The 23,917-nt window shown below is 36.4% G+C and overlaps 1 protein-coding gene across 4 annotated transcripts in view; it reads right to left on the reverse strand.

Moving 5' to 3' along the window:
- The window catches only part of POLK (DNA polymerase kappa), an 89,676-nt gene that overhangs the window by 18,611 nt on the left and 47,148 nt on the right, over nucleotides 1-23,917 (reverse strand). For all 4 annotated transcript variants that reach the window (XM_057494248.1, XM_057494252.1, XM_057494259.1 and 1 more), the window contains 3 exons: nucleotides 7,941-8,093; nucleotides 3,723-3,854; nucleotides 955-1,108 (listed from right to left, as the gene is read on the reverse strand). In XM_057494248.1, coding sequence (XP_057350231.1) covers nucleotides 955-1,108; nucleotides 3,723-3,854; nucleotides 7,941-8,093 — 439 coding nt within the window. The remainder of the gene's footprint in view (nucleotides 1-954; nucleotides 1,109-3,722; nucleotides 3,855-7,940; nucleotides 8,094-23,917) is intronic.

The raw sequence follows: 23,917 nt of genomic DNA on the forward strand, positions 1-23,917 counted from the left end.
AGCCAGGCCCTGGGTGAGTCAAGAATAGCTTGAGGCCAGTTCACAAGGCCAGCTGGCAGAACAGGTTAAGTAAAAACGAACCAGCTAGATTTTAGGAAAATAACTGATGGCAAAAAAGAATGCAGTTTCCAACTGGCTAAACCAACTAGATGCTGGATGGGGAACAAAAATTACTTACAGGTGCCCCAAAGCTCATTATACACTCATTAGCATACTAAAAATCACACCCCTTGGCACTGTGACAGTTCCAAAGCTGACCATATCAGGACAAAAAAGAGGGTACAGCTCCTTTTCCCTCCAAATCCTCTTATTATTCTGAGAAAACACCACCTATCCTGATGACTATTCCACCCTCTGCTTAAACTCCAGCCATAAGACCACCCAATCCGAATTTCACTGAGCTGCTCATCTCTCGAGCATGCCCACACTCCCACTTTGAGTGTTTACTTCTGCTTTATTAAACTACTCTGCTTCCATCTGCTCGACCTGCTCACGAATCTTTCTTGATCAGTCAAGAACCCTCTTCCAGATTGAGGTCTCACCTAGCCCAGATGGTACTGACAACAGTATGTTGGCAGCTAATTAAAAAAAAAAAAATCTATTTTCTATTAACAACTACAACAGAATGCCTTATTCTGCAGATAACCTCCTCAGAGTCTATGCATTCTGACCCTTTGTTAGTCAGATCTTAGGAAGATAACTGCTATGAAACTTTGTTTAGGGACTCTGCATACTCTAATAGTCTAGAAATTTAACAATCTCATTTGACTTAAAAGTGACATCGCACCCATTTCCCAGAAAATGTGGTTTAAGTTTCTGATTTTTCATTTTTAATACTTTTTCATAATTAAGGTATGTCTAGTCCTACCACCTATGCATGCTAATGAGTTAACTGGGTTAATACAAAGGGTTTTTCATTTATTTTTTAGTTGATTGTCCTAGTAAATTGCTTACCATTTTCTAGGGAGTTCCCTGTTTTTATGAAATACTTCCGTTTGTCCTCAGGCCAATTCTGTCTTTCTTGTAAGTGTTTTGTTATATTCAGGTAGGCCTCATCAAGACTCATGGCCATAAAATTGGGATCATAATCAGCAAGTATTTCCTTAACCTTCAAAAAGAAAAAATTGTTTAAATTTTGCTGCCAAGCAAAACCTATCATAGTTTTCTTATATAAAGATTTTTTAATGTCGAAACCTGTCATATCACAGCTGGTAAGAAACAATATTCTTTGCAACTATAGTAATGATCCTGCAATCAATAGCTCATGGATTTAAGGAATAAATAATTTACTTCCAGGGCAAATTCATCCGAATTCTCCTCTGTATTAAAACAGATCATGAAGGTAGAAGACCATGAAATAGCTTCATATGATCCAATCTCCATTTAGCTACCTATATTTAGATATAGTGACTCAAATAAATCTCAGAAAACATTATTTTAGCAGAAAAAATGGGTAAGCAACATAATTTTAGGTAGCTGGTCAAAAGTAGAAAAGGGAACAATAAAATCCCCCTCCCCCTCACCTTTTATAATGGATTTTGTTAGTTTAAAAAAGGAGAAACTCATATATAGGGACCATTGTTTTAGAAAGTAGTTCTATTTCAATAAATTATAATATGCACATGAACCTCTACTCAATACACATATTAATAAATGTATCCATTCAGAAAACAAAGCTCAATTATTGGAGTCTAAAATAGAAAAGATAACGAAATCTGTAGTGTAAATCTGTGACTACATTAAATGATGGGGAAAAGTCTGGAGTTGCATCTTGGGATAAAAGAAATACATAAAAAGATCAGAATCTCTGTATGAGTCTAGAAGTGTCTTTTATATACAATAGTTGTATTATATGATACAATGAATATTTTTTAACCATTGAACTGTTAGCTGAAATTAGATGAAATGGTTGACAAAATAACATGTACATTAGAAAAACATTTGTTGAATTGTGTTATGTTTACATCTAGTATTTAAATGCTGTCTGTTGCATCATGAGAAAACCTTTTTTGATGTTTTATAAAAAGAAAGCTTTTTAGCTTCATTTAATTACAAGCAGCTGAGTCAAAGGTAATTTTAGAAAATGGTGACATGAAACTTGGCCAAGCTTACTCAGAATACCTTAATTAGCTTTGTTCTTGTAGAAGAAACCATTTTTATAATGTACTCAAATGGAATCCTTCTAGTGTAAATAAAACTCTGGAAAGTCTATTTGGCAGCCAAGTAAGATTATTCTGAATGAGAAGTTCTCCCTAGAGACACTGAATATCCATTAACTTCCTTTACATAGGACACTGCTTTAAGAACAAAAATAGACATGTTCCAGTAAAAGTCAAGCACTTAGGCTTCAAGAAGAGTTAGTTATTCCATTCTTCTGAATAAAACAAAAATGGCTTTTCCTTGAACTTTTAAACCAAGCCATAAATATTAATGCATTTTTATTCAGTGAATTTGTGCTATAATTCACTCACACGTAAGAACCCATTTGTTATCCGCAAATAAAATAGCTAGAGCCTGCTCAAATTTGAAGGAAGATTTCTCCAACTTATGTAAATAACTAGACTAAAGATAACTAAAAACAATTTAGTTCTTGTTGTCAAACTGTCAAAAATTTTACTGAGTTAGATAGGATTTAAAAATATGCTTTCTTACAAAGTGAAGGATTTTCAAACTTATTAAAAGCCTATAATATTTATGGTTAGCATTTTATCTCTTTCCAATTAGTAATCCAGTAAGAGATAAGCAGTAACCACATGTAAATATGCTCTCTTCTCCCCACCATGTTTTCAGAGGCAGGCACAAATGCACTTGCTTCCACAGACTGTTTTTGAAAGAACAACAAAAAAAATTCTTTTAAATTTGGGGTGGGGTATCATTTTAACTTAGGGGGCTTCATTTCTAGGGGAAATTGGATGGAATATAAATAAAAGGAATGAGCCTAAAGACCATTTGCATGACTGAATGGTAATAAGTGCTAGGCCATAGTGTTTTAAGTGACTCAATTCAGACAGTAGTCTTTAACAAACTACATTTTACCACAGTAGTCTAAAAGTCTTTGATGTAGTATTCTATTTATGACTTAAGTTTTAACACTGGCAGGATAGTCCAGTTGTTATCAAAAACAGAGAAAATGGCAATTTTTTATATATGACAGTTTAGGCAATTTTAGTGAATAATCAAGTCTTTATAATTGATATCTTTTTCAAAGCAATGGATTATTACCTTTTTTCTTTGACTTATCAGTCTCAGACATTAAATGCTCATAAGCATTGTCACTAGGTTGTGGGGTAAGGAAAATAGTTAATCGAAATAAGTACCTTTTGTTGCTATTGCAAAGATTTTGATAAATTTATTCAGAAACGAGGTTGAAATTAATGACTTGAATACATTCTGTAAATTATAAATATATAGTGATTCTAGAAGAAAATATTTATCACACATTAAGAAAACAGAGTGAGTTATTTTAGGTTATAATTAAGCCAATTCAAAGTTTTCTGGGGAGATAAGAGTTTCCTAAGCAGGTAAAATAAAAACATGTAGAAAAGCAAAGAACTGGGAAATGGAAGAGTATATTCTGGATGCCATATGCAGTTCATATTCAATATATAAGTTGAAGTAATAGGAGGTAAGACATAAAGGGATAAGCTAAGGCATTTGGACTTGACCGCAGGTAACAGGAAATCAGTAAAAGGCTTAAAGTAGGGGTGAGACATCACACTTACCTCTCTACTCACAGCTTGGTATTTATCAAAGTTCGGGGGCACTATAATAAGTTGTGGGCAGAGTCTTTTAGCAATAAATCCTGGCATGGCTGCACGAACACCAAACCTCCTTGCATGGTAATTTGAAGTAGTCTAAAAAAGAAAAAGAACCATATGGGAAAATATATACAAACCAAAATGGATGTATTGATAGATGCACTCATAAGAAACACACTACTGATGTGCATTTTCAATTCAACGACATTTCTTTTATTGGCCACTATCTCAATTCAAGCTTTGCCTTTATCGTATCATAACACCATAACATCTCATGGTATTATGGTGTCATGACCCCCTCCCACTGCTATTTCTATTATAATGTGACACCAGATAATAAGCAAAACTGTGCTAATAAAAAAGTTCTCTTACCTTTCCAGTAACTAAACGTTATTGGTTTTAGGGCATACCAATAAAATAGTATATACCAAAGTTTGGAAGATGGTGGTGATGTTACATGAAAGTAATAGTATAGTAACAGTAAAGTGTAGTTATAAAGAATATTATAGTACAAACAGTATAAATGATACATGAAGGTAATGTATATATTTACTATAAAGTATATATAAAGTATAGAAGTGATATAAAGTATAGAAAGTGATAGTATAGCATGATAGTACAAATTTGGAATTTGCTCTATTTGGAATTTTGTAAAGTTTTCATCTAGAATAAAAATCAAAGGCCTAATATGTAGTCAGCCAAAATAAGTCTCAAAAATGAAGTAGTTAAAGCTTAAAAGAAGTTTAAAAACTAAATTTTGTTTCTTAAGGCTTGAAAACCTTTTTTGGTGGAAACGTTTTGTCTATGAGATGAAACTAAAAATTATGAGAGTAAAAAGGAGAATATTATTTATTAGATTCTGTTGATGATGATACCTGACAACTGTTTATGTTAATGTGGTAGACCACAGTACCATTTACAGAAGTTTTATCACAACTGGAACCTTTGGAATCTCAGGTGAAAATTTCAAGAAATGCAAAACAGAATCTATCAAATGAAGGGATTATAACAGAATAATAATATCAATCTACCATTAGTGGTTTTCAAATGGCATTTTGGCATTTAACAAATTCTGATACATTTCAAAACTATGCTAATTCTTGGTCAGTGTTCTGGAACAGAAAATGCAGATAGCATTAGAAAGACAAACCAATGTTTTAAATATCAGTCAATGAAATTGATTTAAAAAAAGCCAGATCTGTAGTAGAATAGCAACAATATTTTAAATATTATTTCTTTTAACTTTCAGGTTTGTGGTAGATTGTAAGTCACAGCCACAGTATTTTATAGTTCCTCCTATCAAAAAGTGGGTTCTAGTTCCTCATGCCAAGTGACTTGAATTGTCATTTGCTTTGATCAAGAGAATGTAACAAGTGACATTATGTGAGACCTGAAGCCTAGGTACTAGGAAGTTTACAGCTTCCGCTTTTGCTTTTTGGGGATCTGGCAACTGCATAAAGATCTTGAATTAGATTACTAAATGATGATGTACAATGTGGAGAGGGGAAAGCTCAATGGCTGGAAGCCATTCCAGCCACCTTGTCAAAGTGTCAGGCATGTTAGTGAAGCCATTTTAGACCCTCTAGCCTCAAGTAAATAGCCCTGGCCAACCCTAGGTAGAGTACAGATGAGCCATCCTCACTGTACTCTGCTCAAATTACAAAATTGTGAGCAAATAAATGGTTGTCCACTAAGTACTGAAGGGGTTTATTATACAGCAATAACTAACAGTTACAAGGTCTAAGTTTTAACTATGAGTACTTAGAACTTTCAGGGCTCCATTAAATTCATCAAAAAAGAGTAAAACTGTAACAGACAAGAACAAGCAAACATGTACCATCACCACCATTAATTTGTAGATACACTTTTATGAGTTTAATAGCACAAAAACAATTGTGTTCCAAATCTCATTAGAAGGGAAATCTATCAGCTCAGCATACAAAAGGAGTATAATATAGCAAACAATCATTTTGAATTTAGAAACAATAACCAATTTTTAGGAGGACAGAAATTATAGGAAAGAAAATATTTTTGTGGACTTGGCAGTGGGTTTAGCTTTAATATGGCAACAGAACATGTGCATGTGTATGTTAGCTGCCTGCATATTCATAGAAGCAGAGATAAAAAACAAAGATAACAGTTTTATGATAAAATAGTAACTCAGTAGGAATTAAGTTTATAGTTATCTAAGGACTTTAGACTTCTTTAGAAGGAGTTAGTAACAGGGAAGAACTCTCCTTGTTTCTCTTGTATGTTTTTTAAATTCTAAAACCCACCTATTCCAGTTGCTATTTTTAATTCTCAGCACATTTTTAGCTACATACAACTATCCTGGTCATTTTTACCTTTTGTGGTTAAGGTGGCAAAAAAGAAGAGCAACATTGTAATCAGATAAGCAAAAGTTCTAAGTCAAGGGGAAACTACTTAATTACAGTAATATATTAATGAAATATGTTACTCTAGAACTGGGGTTGGCAAACCTTTTCTGTAAAGGTCCAGATAGTAATTACTTTAGGCTTTGCAGACCATATGGTCTCTGTTGCAATTACTCAACTCAGTTCTTTTAGTGCAACATAATAAATTAATCGGTGTGACTGTGTTTCAATAAAATTTTATTCATAAAAAAAGGCAGCAGTAGACAATATCCATCATATCATAGATAAGTTTTCACAAATGCCTAGGGTGCCTAACTGGTTTTCTTGGTTTCACTGGAGATGGCTGGTAATTGTAGGTCAGTTTTGGTTATGTAACTGTATTCCTATCATGTTAATGTGTGTGCCCAATTTAATTAGTAGTTCAAAACCTATACATGCTTAAGTTACTCTACAAGAAGATATGTCAAAGAAATAATCAATCTTCCCATGTTTTCTTCCGTCTGCTACTTCTATAGCTTTTCTTCTTCCTTCCTAACTACAACCCTTAAATAGAAATCGTGCCTCATATCTAATTTACCGAGTATCATAATTCTTCCAAGTGGTAAAGATACCGCAAGACAAATGCTGGGCATAAAAGCCACAGGGCATAAATCTGCAAAGAAGTAAAAAGCTAACCTTTTCAAACAATATTGCTTCTCTCTCACTTACCAACTTTACATTTCCCTGTATGGCCCCGGAAGATGACTGGTTAGCCAGAGAGGGTAAGATTCCTCAAGGGAGGAAAACCTAAGACAGGCACAGTCACAGGGGGGCCATCAGGTGAGAAATTGGGAATCAAAAGAGGTGAGGCTTAGAACCTCACCCCCCCTGTTTTGAGAGAAATCTTCTGCATCCGTGGATGTTTTGTTGCCCTTGTCTAGCTTGGATTAATACTTAATCTACAGGCACACACCTGATCATCTACATTTGCTCTCTTACAGCACTAAACTATGTTTCCTACCTTTATCTTGCATCTACCTACCACTTCAGCATTTTATTAAAAAAATAATAATAATAATAAGGGAGAAATGTGGGATTCACATATAAATCAAGTATAAAAATCAAATGAATATTCATATTTGACCTGATTGTTTTTAGTTCATAATGCGTGATCAAAACCGAAAGTTTCTATGATGACTGCCCTTGTACTCTTCACCATGTAAGAACTTATTCACTATGTAAGAATTTGTTCACCATGTAAGGACTTGTTCGTTATGCTTCAGAAGATCGGAGAATGATGAGAATTAGACTTGGGGTGGATTAATGATTATGCATTGAGTCCCCTATACAGAATTTTATTGTTGTTAACAACCATTTGATCAATAAACATGAGAGATGCCCTCTCAAAAAAAAAAAAAAAAAGGCAGCAGGCTGAATTTGGCCTGTAGGCTATTGTTTGCAAACCTCTACTTTAGAATAACATGTCTTTTCTTTCTTCTCCAGTTCCCTTTAACTGAAGAATTGTTACTTAAGAAAAATGTGATTTGCAACAGAAAGATGTAAGGCCACTCTACCATTTACCAGGTTTATGACCGTAGGTAAGTTATTAAACACCACTCTGAGTTTGTTTTCTTATCTGTCTAAAGGAAATAAAAATTTGTACCTCAAGTGATGTTGAAAGGATTCAGTAATTGAACACACACAAAGCACCCAGAAAAACCCTTGGCAAACTGGTAGAACTCAATAAAGGCTTTCCCTCTCATGACAGTAAGGTTTACTTGAATATATTATTAAATTTCCTTTTTGTCTTTGCTCTTTACGTACTTACCAACATACTCATTGATCCTACAGCAATGGGTTTCTCCTTCAATTCTGGATTGTCTCGCATTTCCACAGCTGCATAGAAAGCATCCATGTCAATGTGCACTATGGTACTGGTCAGATCCCGGCTCTGCTCTAATTCCATTGCAACTCTGTCAACCTTAATTTTAAAGTAGTTAACTTTTAGACAACATAGCATTGAAACAACAGTAATCTTATTTTTTGTGAAATCTCTCTGTCCAGTCAACAGCCACTTACCTACCTATGCATATTTGATTTTTGTTTATTGAGGCTGATAAATCCATCTGTTTTCATGAACATAGGCAATCTGTTCTGTAAGTATCATTCCCTACCAACTCTCTCATCTCTCAATACCCACAAGTACATAATAGGTACTTAGCAAATATTTGAATGAATGAGCTATTCCAACTGGTTGTATCAAATGATTCTATTGCCTTATGAGCTGGAGAACAACTTTGTGTAAATAAAAGTTTCAGTTTAGGTAAAATAAACAGCAATTCCCACCTGATTTATAATACTAATATCTTAAAATAACAAAGGAAATGTTCAACAAAAGATGATACCTCTTTGGCATATGTTGTTTATGCTGAGTAGTACTACACAACTGAATGTACCAAATCCAATATAAACATTCCCTCTGTAGAACTGCTTTTAGAAGGCTAAAATTTGATCATTGTTAGTCTATACAAACCAAAATTGAAAATTTAAGCTGTAATTTATTTTCACAAAATTTCAACATATATGCCAAATATAACAGAGAAGAATCTCAATTTTTAAGGAAATTTTTCTCCAGAGAGGAAGTTCGATTGATAAGAGACAGAGAAGAGAAACAAAAAAAGGTAAAAATGACTAAGGTAGGGCAGTAAGAAAGGGGTTTATGTAGCAGACATACCCATTCCCAAGTGTTGCTTTTTTGTAGCCTCTACTATAGAGGCTGAAAAAGTGAAATATGCACTTTCCCAGCTTTTCCTCTAATTCAGGGTGAATGTGTGACTATTTTGATCTATGTAACATATAAGGAAGTCAGTTAAACCATTAAAGTAAAATCATGAGATAACAGAGAAGAAAGCTATTGAATGAGATGGAATACATCAAGAATACATGGATGGAATACATGGACAAGTAGCTGGCACATGGTACAAGTTTAATAAATGCAATTTGTTACTAAAAGGATCAAAGGATACCTGCCTAACAAAGTAATCAAAACAGCCAGAAATAAGCAAGTGGGGTGAGTTCTGAAATGAAAGCAATTTCCATTGTTTGGAGATCCCTATAGCCGGTTTCCTCAAAGGCAGAAAATTAAAGAGGTATAATTTACGTTTTTCCCCTCTTGGATTTGTACCTTTCAAAGTTCCATTTTGCTGAACTTATTTTCAACAGCTTCCTTTTTAGCATTAGAGTGGCATTAGCTTCCCACAAGATGCAAGTTAAGACCTCAACTCCTCTTTTAGAAACTATAACTCTGAATCCTATTTGTCTCTAGCAGCCACAGTGAGACTTCTCTGGAGGGTGTGCTCTTGTTTAGGCTGCCCTCACTAAAAGACTTGGGGTGCTCTGTGCCTTCTTCAGGCTGTTCTTCTGTGTACAATGCCCTTCCTAGTTCTGTCACAAAGTCTTTAAGGATCAGCTCGGAGGTCTCTCTGTAACTTATTTGGATCTCTGTCCTCCCCGTCACAGAATCAATGTTCCCTTATTTGTTTTCCTGATCTTACTGTGGCACTTATTGTATTAGATTATATTGTGAGTTCCATCAGAAGAAAGACCTTATCTACTTTTAAATTCTTTCCTCATGAGAGAAAGGCAGGGAAGACTCATAGGAAAGAAGTAATACGATTTATACTGATATATTTCTATCTATCTTTCTGGTTAAAGGAAAGCAGTATTTGTAGAAAAATTTTGCAGAAGGCTGATCTCATGCAATGAGATACCACAATAATAAATAGAACTTTTCAACATTACTCCAATTTATCATATAGATTTAACACAACTATTTCTTCTAGTACCTCAATTCTAAATGAGAAAATAGTATCGTGATACAGAAAAAGATATAAACAAATCACTGAGATTAATAAAAACAAGGATAGATTAAAAACTATTCTATATTAATATGGAAAATATACCTAAATTATGAACTGACTGGGAATAAGGGTGCAGCATCTGAAATATCTTAACATACATATATCTGGAAAGGAAAAATAAATAGAAAGCATTAATGCTATGACAATTTCTTTAGCAATCAATCTATTGTCTTCTCTGTGCTGGCAGCAAATGTACAGTTGTCAAAAGGAAACCCCCTCACTGAATGACTCATACCTTCCACTTTCCATTACTATTTTTCATTAGTCAACCTTGCCCGAACTCTTTACTTTCTACATCTAGCAAATGCACAAAACTGTTTTTTTCAAGTTTCTTCTGTTGAAATCCTCATTTGTGTTTTCCTTTCCTCCATTTTTTTCTTACAAATGATTTTGAAATTCTGATCTGAGTCTCTGACAGTATGTTATCCCTTTTGCTACAGTTCAGAACCAGCATGTGTCACAGTGATTAAGAACAAGGGGTGTGGATCTCAGCTCTGCCACTCATTAGTTACATGAAAGTGGTAAGTTAACCCTCTTTTCCTTACTTTCCTTATTTGTAAAGTAGGACTAAATCAACCTCAAAAGGCTGAAACAACGTAAGAGATACTCATGTAGTATACTTATCCAGGGATATGGTAAGAGCTTAATGATATTATCTATAACTTTAAAAATAGAAGTGACATTTACTTAATATATTATATGTATCATTGTGTGGTAAACTGCAAAATTTCCAGAATCTCCCACCTAGCCTTAGTTCATTTATATATCAATAGGTATTTACCACTGCAGAGCCTCCCATCCATCTGGGGCAAGAGGTGGAGAGGAAATTCGCCATTCTCTCCTCCCCTCCATTCCTGGTACATAACTAATTGGTCTGGTGTCTGCCAGTCACCAAGGACCTGCCAATGGGGTTCCTCCTAGAAGAGGTGGGTGGGAAGTAGAGAGTGCACCAAGAGAGCAGAGCATGAGCAGTGGCCAGAGGAGACAGTTGGGCTGGGCCTAGATAGCAAGTTCGAGCAAGTTGTGAGCAATAAAAAATGGTTTCTCCCAACCTACCTTTTCCCTTGACTTGTTTTGGTTTCACTGGTTTCATAGGGGATTCACCCTGGGCCAGGAACACTCCTCCCCCTAGAGCTACAATCATATAATATGCTAAGTGCTTCTTATGCTAACTCATTTAATGGTCAAGATAATACTGATATTATTATTCCCATTTTATAGAGGAGGAGACTAAAGCTCAGTAAGATTAAGTTTGCCCTAAATCATACAGCTGGTAAATGTTAAAATAGACCCCAAAGCCTGTGCTCTTTCCAATACTTTATGATGCTGCCCTAAAACAGATTTTAAAAAGTCTTTAACATTGAGTAAACTCAAACCAAACTTGAATGGTATATTTTATATCCACATGATATTTACTTTTTTAAATCCCTTTTTAAAAAATTACATTCAAGAGACTATTTCAGAAACCTTGTTTTTCATTTTCTTGATTTAGTATTACCCTAAAAATCATTGAGTAAATCAGAGTTCAAATAAAATCAATGTTAAGTGTTCAATATGCACTGATTTGCTGTGTAATTGCCATTTAATATAACATTTGTCTATTCAACTTATGAACCCATATATAATATGGTGTTTTAGCAGCTACAAAAATGTGCCTTCAATAATTCACAATCACAATATAAGCTGGTCACAGGGAGGGTAGTACAGCATGGAAAATATAGTCAGTGATTCTGTAACATTTAACTACATTGAAAGATTGTAACTGTACTAGAAGGGGTGCAGATTTAATAATATGGGTAACTATTGAACCACTGCGCTGTGTATTTGAAATCAACATAAGATTGTATATCATTGATACAGCTACTAAAAAAAAAAAGCACAAGGAATAAAAAAAAATGTGCCTTTAAAAGGTCTAAAGGATGGGATAGAGTATACTTAAGAGAGGTTCTGAATAAACAGCATGGAAGTTCATGCTTACAGAGATTAGTTATCTCAGCTTGACTAGCTATAGTTCATATTATCTTATCACACATAATAAAACCTATTATTTAGAAATTTTATGATGCCAAAATAGAAGCACATTTCCCACCAAAATCTTTCTCTCCTCTCAGATATTCTAGACTCAGGACTTCCTCAATCCCCTACCAACTATACTGCTTTTTTAACGAAGTGAAACAAATGAAACAATTTAACAATCAATACAAAACATTTCCACAGGCCTTTCCCCTTGCAGGAGATGTCAGAGAGACTCTCAAGAAATAGTCAACTAAAACTGGAACAAAATCTTAGATTCTGCTAAACAGTGTAAAGTATTTTCTATTCCTTCAGATTAGCATATTTAAAGATATTAAGCTTCAAAAATAGTATAATGAGCAAAAAATTATTATAGTATATCACTCACATGTATTATATCTTTAAAATTTTATTAAAGATATTTATTGACTATAGATCAATAAAACTTACTGAGGTCCAGAAAGTAAACTAAGAATTAATATAATTTTAAAAACAATGTTATTGTGGTCAGAATGGAATTTTTTTTAACATGATGAAAAATGCTTAAATTTATTTGAAAGAAACAATGCAAGAGAAAAAAATATTTTAAGAAAACTATAGTGAGGGAACATTTTAAACTATATTATCATCATTCAATAATTAAAATTGCATGGTAATGATACAGGAAAGGATTCACCTGATTAGAAGAGAGTGTTCAGAAACAAATGAATGCACAATGAAAATTCAGTATATGGAAGTGCCTTATTTCAATTCAGCAGAGAAAGGATTCATGATTCAATAAATGTTATTGGGACAAGTGAATCAACATTAAGAATAAAATAATACCATTTAGGAAAATAAAATACCATTTAAGAAAAAAAATCTCACATCTTACATTAAAACAAATTCCAAATGGACTAAAGATTTGAATATATCAAAATCTATTAAAATACTAAAAACACACCAATAAATGGAAATACATCCTGTGCTCAGAGATAGGAAGAATTAATATTGTCAAAATGGCCATCCTGCCTAAAGCAATATACAGATTCAATGCAGTTCCTATCAAAATTCCAACAGCAGTCTTCAATGAACTAAAACAAATAGTTCTAGAATTCATATGGAACCACAAAAGACCCTGAATAGCCAAAGCAATCCTGAGAAAGAAGAATAAAGCTGGGGGGATTACACTCCCCAACTTCAAGCTCAACTACAAAGCCACAGCAATCAAGACAATTTGGTACTGGCATCAGAACAGACCCATAGATCAATGGAACAGAACAGAGGGTCAAGATATAAACCCAAACATATATAATCAATTAAATACAATAAAGGAGCCATGGATATACAATGGGGAAATGAGAGCCTCTTCAACAACTGGATTGGCAAACCTGGACAGCTACATGTAAGGGAATGAATCTGGAATATTGTCTAATGCCATACACAAAAGTAAACTCAAAATGGATCAAAGACCTGAATGTAAGTCATGAAACCATAAAACTGTTAGAAGAAAACATAGGCAAAAATCTCTTGAATATAAACATGAGCAATTTTTTCCTGAACATATCTCCTCGGGTAAGGGAAACAAAAGCAAAAATGATTACATGGGACTACATCAAGCTAAAAAGTTTCTGTACAGCAAAGGACACCATCAGCAGAACAAAAAGGCATCCTAGAGTATGGGAGTATATATTTGTAAATGACATATCCGATAAGGGGTTAACATCCAAAATAAATAAAGAACCTCAACACCCAAAAAGCAAATAACCTGATTAAAAAATGGGCAGAGGATATGAACAGATGCTTCTCCAAAGAAAAAATTCAGATAGCCAAGAGGCACATAAAAAGATGTTCCACATTGCTAATTATCAGGAAAATGCAAAAACCACAATGAGATATCACCTCACAGGAGATAAACCAACATCCAAAAGACAAGGAACAACAAATGCTGGAGAGGATGTGGAGAAAGGAGAATCCTCCTACACTATTGGTAGGAATGTAAATTAGTTCAACCATTGTGGAAAGTAATATGGAGTTTCCTCAAAAAACTAAAAATAGAAATACCATTTGACCCAGGAATTCCACTCCTAGTAATTTACCCAAAGAAAACAAGATCCCAGATTCAAAAAGACATGCATCCCTATGTTTATCCAGTGCTATTTACAATAGCCAAGATATGGAAGCAACTTAAGTGTCCATTAGTAGATGAATGGATAAAGAAGATCTAGTACATATACACATGGACTATTATTCAGCCATAAGAAGAAAACAAATCCTACCATTTGCAACAACATTGATGGAGCTGGAGGGTATTATGCTCAGGGAAATAAGCCAGGTGGAGAACAAGTACCACATGATTTCCCTCATTTGTGGAGTATAACAATGAAGCAAAACTGAGGAAACAAAACAGCAGAAGGCTCACAGACTTCAAGAAGGGACTAGCAGTTACCAAAGGAAGGGGGTTGGGAGAGCACGTGGGCTGGGAGGAAGAAGGGGATTAAGGGACATTATGATTAGCAGACATAATGTTGGGGGGTCACAGGGAAGGCAGTATAGCACAGAAAAGGCAGGTAGTGACTCTATAGCATCTTACTATGCTGATGGACAGTGACTGCAATGGGGTGTTGGGGGGGACTTCATAATATGGGTGAATGTAATAACCACAGTGTTGCTCACGTGAAACCTTTATAAGATTGTGTATCAATGATACCGTAATAAAAAAAATACTAAAAGAACATCTAGGCTTGGCTGTGAGGAATAACTTTCTTTGCACAACAGCAGAGACAAGAAAAAAAAATTTTTTTAAGTACTGCTGCATTTGATTACATAAACATATAAAAATGTATAGAAAAAAAAGCCCCTGTGAAGTTAAAAGACAAACAGTATATTGGACAAGTATTTACAACAAATGACAGAGAAAAATATCCTTAATATATGATAAGCTCTATAAAGCAAGAGAAAAAGATATAAGCTCTTCTAGAAATGCAGGCAAAGGATATTGCTTTGGACTGTTAGCTGAACCTCCAAATCCATTTTCTCTTCCTTCCATAGTAAGATATTTTTATCTGGGCACATGGCCACCTAACTAGAGCTTACAGTTAGGCGTGGCCGTGAAACTTAAATTCTTGCCAACAGAATGAGAGCTGAAGTACCGTGTGAAACTTCTTTTTCACTTGCTAAAAAGCAAATCACTTGCTTTCATTATTTTCCTCATTCTCCAGGGCTGGAATATGGGCTGGAGGTAATCCAGTTTTGTCAGTTCAGTTAAGGATAATACTAGGGGATGTTGGAACAACACAATGTAGAACCCGGGGTCTCGAAATCACTATGGTGAACAGAAACACCCAACCAGCTGGGACTCTTACCTATTATGAGAGAAAGAAAGAAACTCATATTTGAGCCATTATACTTTTGGGTCTTGTGCCAGCTACTTAGCCTATGTCCTAACAAACAGAATAAATGAGGAAATTACCACAAAAAGGAAATGTTAATGGCTAAATACGAAAAGATATTCTTTTTCTGTCATAGTCAAAGGAGGGCAAATTAAGACAAGGAAATAATCTTTTTCGGTAGTATATATTGGCAAAAACTAAAAGATTGATAAAATTGACAAAATCTACGAGGGAGCCAAGATGGCGGAGTGAGTAGAGCAGTGGAAATCTCCTCCCAAAACCACATATATCTATGAAAATATAACAAAGACAACTCTTCCTAGAATAAAGACCAGAGAACACAGGACAACATCCAGACCACATCCACACTTGCGAGAACCCAGTGCCTTGTAAACGGGGTAAGATACAAGCCCCAGCCCCATGGGACCCGAGCACCCCTCCCCCCAGCGCCCAGCAGGAGAAGAGTAGGCAGACTGGGAGGGAGACGGAGCCCAGGACTGCTGGGCACCCAGCCCCAGCCAGCCGGGCCAGAGCGCAGACACAGTGCATGCGCGGGGGGCCCTGTACACTAGGGAAACAGGGCAGCAAGAACAGTGAGCGGGAACCAGAGGCTGGTGCCGGAGAATAAAGAAAAAAGAGCGGCCATTTTTTATTTATTTATTTATTTTTGCTGTTTTGTTTTGGCGACACTTTTTGGAAGTCTTAAAGGGATAGGGACCCCAATACTAGGAAACAGGGCAGCAAAACCGTTGAGCAGATGCCAGAGGGTGGCGCCGGAGAATAAACAAAAACGAGCGGCCATTTTTTATTTTATTTTTTATTTTTCTAATTAAAAATTTTTTTCTTTTTTTTTTGTGGTCATTGTTTTGTTTTGGAGGGTGCCTTTTGGAAGTCTTAAAGGGGCAGGGTGGGACACTTAATCCAGAGGTAGGGAATCCAGGGATCTCTGGGTACCCTAATCGCCTGGGCTGCAGGGAGCAGGGAGGCCACTTACGGAGATAAATAGCCTCCCAGCCGCTCCCCCTCCAACGCTCCTCCATCACTTTGGAACAGCGGCTGGAGCCAGGCCACGCCCACAGCAACAGCAGAGATAAACTCCATAGCAGCCGGGCAGGAAGCAGAAACCCTGTCTGCACGCAGCTGCCCAGCACAAGCCACTAGAGGTCACTGTTCTCCCAGGAGAGGAGGGCAACAAACCAACAAGAAGGGAAGTTCTTCCAGCCGTCACTCGTCCCAGCTCTGCAGACTATTCCTATCACCATGAAAAGGCAAAACTACAGGCAGACAAAGATCACAGAGACAACACCAGAGAAGGAGACAGACCTAACCAGTCTTCCTGACGAAGAATTCAAAATAAAAATCATAAACATGCTGACAGAGATGCAGAGAAATACGCAAGAGATATGGGATGAAGTCCGGAAGGAGAACACAGATGCCAGAAAGGAGATTACAGAAATGAAACAAACTCTGGAAGGGGTTATAAGCAGAATGGATACGATGCAAGAGGCCACTGATGGAATTGAAACCAGAGAACAGGAACGCATAGAAGCTGCAATAGAGAGAGATAAAAGGATCTCCAGGAATGAAACAATATTAAGAGAACTGTGTGACCAATCCAAAAGGAACAATATCCATATTACAGGGGTACCAGAAGAAGAACAGAGAGGAAAATGGATGGAAAGTATCTTGGAAAAAATAATTGCTGAAAACTTCCCCAAACTGGGGGAGGAAATAATAAAACAGACCACAGAAATACACAGAACCCCCAACAGAAAGGATCCAAAGAGGACAACACCAAGACACATAATAATTAAAATGGCAAAGATCAAGGACAAGGAAAGAGTTTTAAAGGGAGCTAGAGAGAAAAAGGTCACCTATAAATGAAAACCCATCAGGCTAACAACAGACTTCTCGACAGAAACCCTACAGGCCAGAAGAGAATGGCATGATATATTTAATGCAATGAAACAGAAGGGCCTTGAACCAAGGACACTGTATCCAGCACGACAATGATTCAAATGTGATGGTGGGATTAAACAATTCCCAGACAAACAAAAGCTGAGGGAATTTGCTTCCCACAAACAACCTCTACACAACATCTTACAGGGACTGCTCTAGATGGGAGCATTCCTAGAAAGAGCACAGAACAAAACACCCAACATATGAAGAATGGAGGAGGAGGAATAAGAAGGGCGAGAAGAAAAGAATCTCCAGACAGTGTATATAACAGCTCAATAAGCGAGCTAAGTTAGGCAGTAAGATACTAAAGAGGCTAAACTTGAACCTTTGGTAACCACGAATTTAAAGCCTGCAATGGCAATAAGTACATAGTCACCCTAAATGTTAATGGACTGAATGCACCAATCAAAAGACACAGAGTAATAGAATGGATAAAAAAGCAAGACACATCTATATGCTGCTTACAAGAAACTCACCTCAAACCCAAAGACATGTACAGACTAAAAGTCAAGGGATGGAAAAACATATTTCAGGCAAACAACAGCAAGAAGAAAGCAGGGGTTGCAGTACTAATATCAGACAAAAGAGACTTCAAAACAAAGAAAGTAACAAGAGATAAAAAAGGACACTACATAATGATAAAGGGCTCAGTCCAACAAGTGGATATAACCATTCTAAATATATATGCACCCAACACAGGAGTACCAGCATATGTGAAACAAATACTAACAGAAGTAAAGGAGGAAATAGACTGCAATGCATTCATTCTAGGAGACTTCAACACACCACTCACCCCAAAGGATAGATCCACTGGGCAGAAAATAAGTAAGGACACGGAAGCACTGAACAACACAGTAGAGCAGATGGACCTAATAGACATCTGTAGAACTCTACATTCAAAAGCAGCAGGATATACATTCTTCTCAAGTGCACATGGAACATTCTCCAGAATAGACCACATACTAGGCCACAAAAAGAGCCTCAGTAAATTCCAAAAGATTGAAATCCTACCAACCAACTTTTCAGACCACAAAGGCATTAAACTAGAAATAAACTGTTCAAAGAAAGCAAAAAGGCTCACAAACACATGGAGGCTAAACAACACGCTCCTAAATAATCAATGGATCAATGACCAAATCAAAATGGAGATCCAGCAATATATGGAAACAAATGACAACAACAACACTAAGCCCCAACTTCTGTGGGACACAGCAAAAGCAGTCTTAAGAGGAAAGTATATAGCAATCCAAGCATATTTAAAAAAGGAAGAGCAATCCCAAATGAACGGTCTAATGTCACAACTATCGAAATTGGAAAAAGAAGAACAAATGAGGCCTAAGGTCAGCAGAAGGAGGGACATAATAAAGATCAGAGAAGAAATAAATAAAATTGAGAAGAATAAAACAATAGCAAAAATCAATGAAACCAAGAGCTGGTTCTTCGAGAAAATAAACAAAATAGATAAGCCTCTAGCCAGACTTATTAAGAGGAAAAGAGAGTCAACACAAATCAACAGTATCAGAAATGAGAAAGGAAAAATCACGACGGACCCGCAGAAATACAAAGAATTATTAGAGACTACTATGAAAACCTATATGCTAACAAGCTGGGAAACCTAGGAGAAATGGACAACTTCCTAGAAAAATACAACCTTCCAAGACTGACCCAAAAAGAAACAGAAAATCTAAACAGACCAATTACCAGCAACGAAATTGAAGCGGTAATCAAAAAACTACCAAAGAACAAAACCCCCGGGCCAGATGGATTCACCTCGGAATTTTATCAGACATACAGGGAAGACATAATACCCATTCTCCTTAAAGTTTTCCAAGAAATAGAAGAGGAGGGGATACTCCCAAACTCATTCTATGAAGCTAACATCACCCTAATACCAAAACCAGGCAAAGACACCACCAAAAAAGAAAACTACAGACCAATATCCCTGATGAACGTAGACGCAAAAATACTCAACAAAATTTTAGCAAACCGAATTCAAAAATACATCAAAACCATCGTACACCATGACCAAGTGGGATTCATCCCAGGGATGCAAGGATGGCACAACATTCGAAAGTCCATCAATATCATCCACCACATCAACAAAAAGAAAGACAAAAACCACATGATCATCTCCATAGATGCTGAAAAAGCATTTGACAAAGTTCAACATCCATTCATGATAAAAACTCTCAGCAAAATGGGAATAGAGGGCAAGTACCTCAACATAATAAAGGCCATCTATGATAAACCCACAGCCACCATTAAATTGAACAGCGAGAAGCTGAAAGCATTTCCTCTGAGATCGGGAACTAGACAGGGATGCCCACTCTGCCCACTGTTATTTAACATAGTACTGGAGGTCCTAGCCACAGCAATCAGACAAAACAAAAAAATACAAGGAATCCAGATTGGTAAAGAAGAAGTTACACTGTCACTATTTGCAGAAGACATGATACTGTACATAAAAAACCCTAAAGACTCCACCCCAAAACTACTAGAACTGATGTCGGAATACAGCAAAGTTGCAGGATACAAAATCAACACACAGAAATCTGTGGCTTTCCTATACACTAACAATGAGCCAACAGAAAGAGAAATCAGGAAAACAACTCCATTCACAATTGCATCAAAAAAAATAAAATACCTAGGAATAAACCTAACCAAAGAAGTGAAAGACTTATACTCTGAAAACTACAAGTCACTCTTAAGAGAAATTAAAGGGGACACTAACAGATGGAAACTCATCCCATGCTCGTGGCTAGGAAGAATTAATATCGTCAAAATGGCCATCCTGCCCAAAGCAATATACAGATTTGATGCAATCCCTATGAAACTACCAGCAACATTCTTCAATGAACTGGAACAAATAATTCAAAAATTCATATGGAAACACCAAAGACCCTGAATAGCCAAAGCAATCCTGAGAAAGAAGAATAAAGTAGGGGGGATCTCACTCCCCAACTTCAAGCTCTACTATAAAGCCATAGTAATCAAGACAATTTGGTACTGGCATAAGAACAGAGCCACAGACCAATGGAACAGACTAGAGAATCCAGACATTAACCCAGACATATATGGTCAATTAATATTCGATAAAGGAGCCATGGACATACAATGGCGAAATGACAGTCTCTTCAACAGATGGTGCTGGCAAAACTGGACAGCTACATGAAGGAGAATGAAATTGGTCCATTGTCTAACCCCATATACAAAAGTAAACTCAAAATGGATCAAAGACCTGAATGTAAGTCACGAAACCATTAAACTCTTGGAAGAAAACATAGGCACAAACCTCTTAGACATAAACATGAGTGACCTCTTCTTGAACATATCTCCCCGGGCAAGGAAAACAACAGCAAAAATGAACAAGTGGGACTATATTAAGCTGAAAGGCTTCTGTACAGCAAAGGACACCATCAATAGAACAAAAAGGAACCCTACAGTATGGGAGAATATATTTGAAAATGACAGATCCGATAAAGGCTTGACGTCCAGAATATATAAGAGCTCACATGCCTCAACAAACAAAAAACAAATAACCCAATTAAAAAATGGGCAGAGGAACTGAACAGATAGTTCTCCAAAAAAGAAATACAGATGGTCAACAGACACATGAAAAGATGCTCCACATCGCTAATTATCAGAGAAATGCAAATTAAAACTACAATGAGGTATCACCTCACACCAGTAAGGATGGCTGCCATCCAAAAGACAAACAACAACAAATGTTGGTGAGGCTGTGGAGAAAGGGGAACCCTCCTACACTGCTGGTGGGAATGTAAATTAGTTCAGCCATTGTGGAAAGCAGTATGGAGGTACATCAAAATGCTCAAAACAGACTTACCATTTGACCCAGGAATTGCACTCCTAGGAATTTACTCTAAGAATGCAGCAATCAAGTATGAGAAAGACCAATGCACCCCTATGTTTATCGCAGCACTATTTACAATAGCCAAGAATTGGAAGCAACCTAAATGTCCATCGATAGATGAATGGATAAAGAAGATGTGGTACATATACACAATGGAACACTACTCAGCCATAAGAAAAGGGCAAATCCTACCATTTGCGGCAACATGGATGGAGCTGGAGGGTATTATGCTCAGTGAAACAAGCCAAGCGGAGAAAGAGAAATACCAAATGATTTCACTCATCTGTGGAATATAAGAACAAAGGAAAAACTGAAGGAACAAAACAGCAGCAGAATCACAGAACTCAAGAATGGACTACCAGGTTCCAAAGGAAAGGGACTGGGGAGGATGGGTGGGTAGGGAGGGATAAGGGGGGGAGTAGAAGTGGGGTATTAAGATTAGCATGCAGGTGGGGGTGGGAGAAAGGGGAGGGCTGTACAACACAGAGAAGGCAAGTAGTGATTCTACAATATTTTGATATGCAGATGGACAGTGACTGTAAAGGGGTTTATAGTGGGGACCTGGTATAGGGGAGAGCCTAGTAAACATAATATTCGTCATGTAAGTGTAGATTAATGATACCAAAAAAAAAAAAAAAGGCAGTTCCTGTGTGGTGACCTCCAATGAGTTCTACACAAGGGTATAAAGGGCATATAAAAGTGTAGGCAAAGGGTCTGTTTGTGTTTATACAGAGGATCAAAGCCTAATTGGGCTACCCCGAAAATGAACTAAGATACGATATGAAAAAGAACTTCCAACGTCAGCACTCTCTGGAAGACTCATGCCAGAAGATGATCATCAAAAAACCCCAACAAAGATCCACGCACTGCTACAGCTGTAGATGCACTCATCCCACCAGTTCCTGGACTTGCCATGGGAATGAAGAAGGAGATATCTAAGCTGGCCTGTGCATACAGTAAAACAACAAATTTGACTGGATCTATACTGTTGGAACTCAACCAAGAATCAGGAGAAGTGCAAATTGTAGCGCTCCAAAATCTTACAACTACAGACTATTTACTGTTAAAAGAACATATGGCATGTGAACAGTCCCCAGGAATGGGTTGTTTTAATTTGTCTGATTTCTCTCAGACTGTTCAAGTTCAGTTGGACAATATCCACCATATCATAGATAAGTTTTCACAAATGTCTAAGGTGCCTAACTGGTTTTCTTGGTTTCACTGGAGACGGCTGGTAATTACAGGCACGCTTTGGTTATGTAACTATACTCCTATTATGTTAATGTGTGTGCGCAATTTAAGTGGTAGCTTAAAACCTATACATGCTGAAGTTACTCTACAAGAAGATATGTCAAAGAAATAATCAATCTTCCCATGTTTTCTGCCGCCTGCTACTTCTATAGCTTTTCTTCTTCCTTCCTAATTACAACCCTTAAATAGAATTCGTGCCTCATATCAAATTTACCGAGTATCATAATTCTTCCAAGTGGTAAAGATACCTCAAGACAAATGCTGGGCATAGAAGCCACAGGGCATAAATATGCAAAGAAGTAAAAAGCTAACCATTTCAAACAATAAGGCTTGTCTCTCACTTACCAACTTTACATTTCCCTGTATGGCCCCGGAAGATGACTGGTTAGCCAGAGAGGGTAAGATTCCTCAAGGGAGGAACAACCTAAGACAGGCACAGTCACAGGGGGGCCATCAGGTGAGAAATTGGGGATCAACAGAGGTGAGGCTTAGAACCTCACCCCCCCTGTTCTGAGAGAAATCTTCTGCATCTGTGGATGTTTTGTTGCCCTTGTCTAGCTTGGATTAACACATAGTCTACAGGCATACACCTGATCATCTACATTTGCTCTCTTACAACACTAAACTATGTTTTCTACCTTTATCTTGTATCTACCTACCACTTCAGCATTTTTTAAAAAATAACAATAATAAAGAGAGAAATGTGGTATCCACATATAAATCAAGTATAAAAATCAAATGAGTATTCATATTTGAACTGTTTATAGTTCAAAATGCATGAGCAAAACCAAAAGTTTATTTGATGACTGCCCTTGTACTGTTCACCATGTAACTTATTCACTATGTAAGAATTTGTTCTCCATGTAAGAACTTGTTCGTTATGCTTCAGAAGATTGGAGACTGACGAAAATTAGGCTTGGGGTGGATTAATGATTGTGCATTGAGCATTGACTCCCCTATACAGAATTTTATTGTAGTTAACAACCATTTGATCAATAAATATGAGAGATGCCCTCACAAAAAAAAAAAAAAAAAAGTACACACTTCCAATTGTAAAATAAATAAGTAACCGGGATGTAATGTATAGCATAAGGAATATAGTCAAAATATTTTAACAACTTGGTATGGTGATAGCTGGTACCTAGAATTATCATGTATATAAATGTTGAATCACTGTGTTGTACACCTGAAACTAATGTAATGTAATACTGTGGGTCAACTACCCTTCAATAAAAAATAATTATCTACAAAAAAAAAAAAGAAAAAAAAACCTTAAAAAAAAAAATTTAACAAAATCTATTTTAAACAAGTGTGTGAGGAAACCAGCACTCCTATGCTGAAAATATAAAATGGTACAATCTTTGGTGAAAAAGACAGGATGAGAATGCAGACGTATGAATAAGAATGATCATCACAAGGT

Source organism: Manis pentadactyla, chromosome 2, assembly GCF_030020395.1.
Source record: "Manis pentadactyla isolate mManPen7 chromosome 2, mManPen7.hap1, whole genome shotgun sequence".
NCBI lineage: Eukaryota > Metazoa > Chordata > Mammalia > Pholidota > Manidae > Manis > Manis pentadactyla.